General features: G+C 43.6%; 1 protein-coding gene across 1 annotated transcript in view; it reads right to left on the minus strand.

Annotated features, from left to right (window-relative positions):
• Window positions 1-1,054: 1,054 nt before the first annotated feature.
• Window positions 1,055-5,779, minus strand: part of SNAP47 (synaptosome associated protein 47) — a 30,356-nt gene continuing 25,631 nt past the window's right edge. Inside the window, exon 4 of the mRNA XM_019529587.1 lies at window positions 1,055-3,647. Within this exon, the coding sequence (XP_019385132.1) occupies window positions 3,501-3,647 (147 nt within the window). The 3' untranslated portion in view covers window positions 1,055-3,500. The remainder of the gene's footprint in view (window positions 3,648-5,779) is intronic.

Below are 5,779 nucleotides of genomic sequence, written 5' to 3' on the forward strand. Positions count from 1 at the left end.
TAAAATCAGTTAGTGTGCCCGTGAACTTGGGAGCCAGCTGGCTGCATGATTTGGGGAGTTAAAACACACAGCTGAAGCACACTTGTTTTTCAGAAGGGATTCGTTACTCTTAAGATATAGTTCAATGTTTTGAGTAAAGTAATGGCTCATTGCTCTCACTTGGGGAGGGGCTAGGCGAGGTAGACCCTTAACGACATGAAGCAGCCCCTGCTTCACAGAGCTCATGAACTACATGCACCATTTATGTCCCAAACAGCCTCCTTCTGCATAGTCTGAATTTATTTCAGAGAAGAATGAAAAACTGTTTAGTTCATGAATCTTCCTTTGGGTTCCACTGATTTTTGGGAAAAGAAATCAATTCACAGTATTTATATGCATCACGAAGGGAAGGGGACTTGAGGGGGCTTCTTGGTATTACTTACCTTACTTCTAAGACCCCCTGCCAAGCAACAAGCATCGTCACTCACTTCATGCCCCTCACATGCTGAAAGATGTTGCATGGCTGTCAAAAGTGGGGCTGGGTGTGACCAGCCTCGCGTTAAAAGCCAGACCAAGGCCAAGATGCCGGCTGTGTGACAAAAAGCAGCCCTGTAGCACTTTTTAACAAGTAACATATCCAGGATGGGAGCACGTTGGTGGGAAAGTGGTTTTGGGACTGCTGCGGTGGTGCTACAGATGCATCCGAGGAAGCTGAAGTGGCTTTTAAAGATGCAAGCTAAAGTGGTAAAAACCCTTTTCATTGCATGCCCAGTGAGGGTTCAAAGGACTGAAAATCTGAGTAAAACCTGTTGGTTAAGAATTCAAGTAGCCTTGAAGCATTACGCTATGGGACAGACAACCAGGCAGATTGTACATTGTGCCGTCTTCCTTTGACCAAAGGTGGTTCAGCTCCATCTGGATATGAATTCATTTTCGAATATTTGGGATTTTCTTTGAGTAGGAAGGAAAAAAAAAATACCAGTGTTAAAATAAAATTCTCTATTACACTGCGGTATGCATGATAAAAATAACCACTTATACAACCTTGGTAAGACCAAATGACCAGAGAAGCAGCTTGCTATTCCAAGATATTTTAATAAGAGTAAAGAATAAATTACAGAATCAAACTGTGCTCCAAGCTGACGAATTCAACCAAACAACAAATATCCAAGTCTACAACGGTTCACTATTGTTGTGATATCAGAACGATTGTGTTTACGTATGATCACAGTAGACCGATGCAAACACACGGTACGGAATTAAGTGCTGCAACTTAAGTTAAAGAGTAGTGAATGATACGCCATGACAAAAAAGAAAAGAAAAGGCAGCTGCAGTTAAATACAAGTACTCCTGATTTTGGCAATCCTGATTTGGAATCCTTCAGGCGAGAAATCAACTTCAAATCAGCACCAGGTCCAAAATTCCCTAACGCAGAAAAGTACGTTTTGTGCAAAGTGCGTTTCTAAACTAATTCAATAAAATAGTCTTGTAAACATATTTTCCTCTCACGTTAAGACAAGGGTGACTTGGGACATTTAAAAGGAACAAGAAACGGACACCTCGGACAGTATAATTTACCATACGGTATGTACTTCATTTATCTATTTCACATGGCCTAAATATCACTATATTCAGAAACATGTAGCAAGGCGTAAATGCATGCCACGGTCACAACTTAGGAAATGATCAAAATAGTTTCAATGCAAAAATACAAGTCACTTGAAAATTAACAAGCCATTACATTGAAGTATGTTGTCTGCAGATTTAAGTCTAGACCAGTTACTAGTTAATCCTTCAAAGATGAGCAGCATTACTCTGAAAGGCGGACAACTCCCTCCTTCCAGTATCCAGTTCAAAATGTCTGCATGTAAAAGATTGCACCTGTAAAACTGCACGCTGGATCTGCAGAAAATGCATTGGGTTATTAGGAATCCCTTTGAAATCACAAGGTTTCACAGTTTTATTGAAAGCAAAGTGACTGGTGGGCTGTAGGAGAGAGAAAAGTGAGATGCACAATGGTAAGAACAACTCAAGCGCTCCGTTATAAGCAACTGATAAACTACATGGGACCTAGTTTATGCAATGCTTCTGCCTTGAACTGTAATAAATAACAGCTATATCATATATCATAAATTTACTAAAACCAGTACAGTTTAGATACAATATTTACAACCGTTCCCTTTTTATTTTTTTAAACACACTGCAGTAACACCAAAGACTTTCCTTTACAGGAACTCTTGTCCCCACACGTCATGGCTATTAAAAAGAAATAACAGACCAGAGGAAGGGCTGTCCGATCACATTAGTTCCCTAATTATCAAGGGGCACTTGGAACATCTTCAGCATTGACCAGTTGACATTGAACCTCCAGACCTGGGATATAGTAATGATGCTCCAGATCTTTAGGGTCATTAGGGTTTCTTCTTCTGTATTCAAGATGGGTTAGAGAAGACAGAAACAATGTCCCTTGTGCCAAGGAGAGCCTGTGTCAATCCATCATATGTCTGAAGGGCAAAAGACCTTATGGCAACCCAGACTTGCTCTACATAATCCAGGATCCCTGTGGGCAGACACGATGTGCTCCAAGAGACTCACAAGCTAGACTGGCATGCTTCAGGCAATCCTAATACAACTCAATTATAATGCTCTCTGTCCTCGTGACGATGGCAGCAGGCATTCAATGTAAAGGTCAAAGTAGCAGTACATGAACATGAAAAGGTCAGATTTCCCTTTTGGGAAAGGGAAGCACCTGCTTTGCTTCAACACTTGTGCTCGGTAAGTACCTCATTAAATAGACACTTACCTGGGGATAGCGCTCAGCTTGATTCTGCACTGAATGGAAACCTCACAGATTCATGCAGGCAATGTGTTCATCCCTACTCACTTCCCGAAGAGCTGAAAGGTTGTGGTGAGCTCTTGTTCTGCTTAGATTTCTCTACCCTTACCAAACACTGTACCAGGAGGCAATTAAAACCATGCATGCACAACACACAGACAGTCTTCAGGATCTTGAATCATCTTGTTCACTTAGCTGCTAATCTGTGAACACGCAGTAATTTGCAATGGGGCACCTGACCTTTAGTGTTATTTAGTGCGCTCTGCATTCATCTCTTGGACAGCTAACAAAAGTTACTGGGGTGGCATTGTCTCAAATAGCCTCCTTTGTGCCTCTTCTACTCTTAATCTTCAACTCTGGCCAAGTTACTTTCCAAATGCAGTAACTTAACCTACAACACAGTCAAATCTGATGAAATCGCAGCCTTTTATAACTATTTTCTCCAGCACGGATTTTACTGTCACTGTTTCACCAGGATTCAAGGTTTAGGCCTTTTTCATCCTAAAACAGTCGTTAAGAATGGCCCTTGTCTGAGTGTCTGCATGATGCCCTCCCCGCAGAAACTCCTCACTAGCAGCATGATTATTCGAGACAATCAAAGACTCCCTAAATAAACAGTCTGTTTAAGATGTGACTCCCCTATTCATCTGTCTTGCATTACCATCCCCACTGGCTCCTTGTAGGCCTACGTCAGCTTCCTGATTCTGCGGTTCTGCTTGTCTATGGTCCAAGTTGCCCGGTCCACCGAGGAAGTGATGGTGTCAAGAGTTTCATCGTGCCTTTCCAGTTCCGTCTCTGTTTCCAACGCAAGACTCTTCAGCTTCCTCAGTATCTATCAAAAGAATATGTCAAGAGTGGAAAGACTCTTTATTTCTCTTTGGACAGGAAGAGCAATGCACAGTCAAAACATTAAGCAATGATCTCCTACCTCCATGTTTCTGGCAAAATGGCTGAGCTAAACTGTCCGTCATTGGACACGCGGGGAGACAAGGCCATTGCCTTGATAAACTAGACATGATGCAATGAGTGATCTTACAAGGGAAGAGGGACAGACTGAAAAGAAAAAGGGGTTAAGAAAAGCAAGGTTATGAAGATCCTAAGTCAAGGCATTTGCTCTTCCTGTTGTCTCAGTTACAGCTGAGTTGCTACGTGTAGTTATTGCGGAAGCAGCAAGTCTTAAGCAATGATTTGAAAAGGGACAGGAGCGTGGCTTGACAGAAGACAGCTGAGAAAGCAAAGGTGTGGAGACGGCTGCAGAAGTCAACTGAAGAACTGCGGTGGGAGCAGCAAGACAGTGGTCACATGGCAAAAGACTACATGAAATGGGGAGGCTGGATGAAAGGAGGATGGACAGATAACTGGCTGGGGTATTATGATCCCAGCACTCGTTCCTGCCCAGGGCAGGGGGTTGGACTTGATGATCTGTTCAGATACCTTCTGACCCTAAGAACGATGAAATATTTAGGTAGGAGTGAGGAAAGATGGAGACTCCATGCCCTAAAAAACCTTGGTAGGAGTAGAGTGGATGAGATCTTAGGAAGATGGGACAAGTTGTTCAACCATGATGAAGTGAAGAATCAGAGAAAGTGAGGGCTGGAAGGGACCTCAGGAGGTCATCTAGACCAACCCCCTGCTCAAAGGGGGACCATCCCCGCCATGTCATTCCCTTCTTGGTGCTGCTCAAAGCAGGACCAAGAAGGGAAATGACATGGGCAGGGATTTGAAAAGAAAGAACATCAATGTTTTAATATAAGCCAGGAAGCTTGTACTCTGTGGGGTGGAAGGTGAGGAACTACGGACTCAGAGAGGCCAGCGGGACTGAGGTTGTAGTCATCAAAAATAAGAAACGAGTGACTGCCGTGCTACACCAGGCTACAAGCTAGAGACCCACACAAGCATACGATTACAAACAAGCTTCAGTTAACTCAGCAAATTACTATTACCATGTGTGACGGCACTCAAATACCCACTGCGACTACACGATAACCCCTTTGCGACCCTGCTCTCTGTAGTGCCGGAGGAAGCCTGGTTCAGATGAGGCAGAAGGCTCTGAGGCGAGCGTGAAAAAGCCAGGCTGAGGCAGGTTTAAAGCCAGAAGGCGTCATCTGAGATGACCTACTATGGCTTTTTCAAGCCCCAATTTCTATGATCTCAAAAGCAAATCCCCCAAAACAGAGATCCAAGCAGCAAAAGTATTCAAATCCCCTTGTCACTGTCCTGGCTCTTCTGCAGCCATCTCAGAAGGAAAATTACTTCCCTGCCTCTTCTATCCTCCTGGAGCATCTCCCTTCACAAGCCACCTGTTCAGACTGGTTGACTTGTCCGACAAGACGGATGCATCAGCTGGAGGTTTGGGATGCTTGCTTCAAATCGCAGAGATTGAGGACTACATTTCTCATTTTCCCAGTATTAGAAAGTGGTTTCCTCTGCTGTTGTTGCTTATCCAGACATACCCTGACTTCTTGTATAACAGCAAAGCTATCACAGCTTGCCTTGGTTGTAAAGGGTGAATTATTTGATCTTTTTTAATAGACTACTCTCTCTTTTTGGATTCTTTCACAATGGTATGCAGCCACTTAAATAATGGTTTCTTATTTGTAATTATTCTATTGGTACCTGTTGAATGTAAGGCTTCACTGTCAGGCACAATGGTTATAGCTGTGTTGGTCTAAGGGCATAGGCAAACAAGGTCCTTTGGGTAAATGTGATATTTTTTTATTAGACCAACTAAATAGTTTGAAAAATTGTTCCTTGCAAGCTTTTGGGTACAAATACCCTGCTTCGGGCACAGGGAGAGTCTGCTGGTGTTTGGGTGGCTTTTGCAGTATCAAGCACATGGGCAACTGGTGCCTCCTGAGTCTGGGGGGGCACCAGATTACCGATGGAGCGGGGGGTGCCCTAGAGAAACTGGAAGTGCACTTCCAGTTTTGCAGCTGGCGCTTCCAGGGGGTGCACGGTCAATCT

The sequence above is a fragment of the Crocodylus porosus genome, unplaced genomic scaffold (assembly GCF_001723895.1).
Source record: "Crocodylus porosus isolate Cpor-Errol unplaced genomic scaffold, CroPor_comp1, whole genome shotgun sequence".
NCBI lineage: Eukaryota > Metazoa > Chordata > Crocodylia > Crocodylidae > Crocodylus > Crocodylus porosus.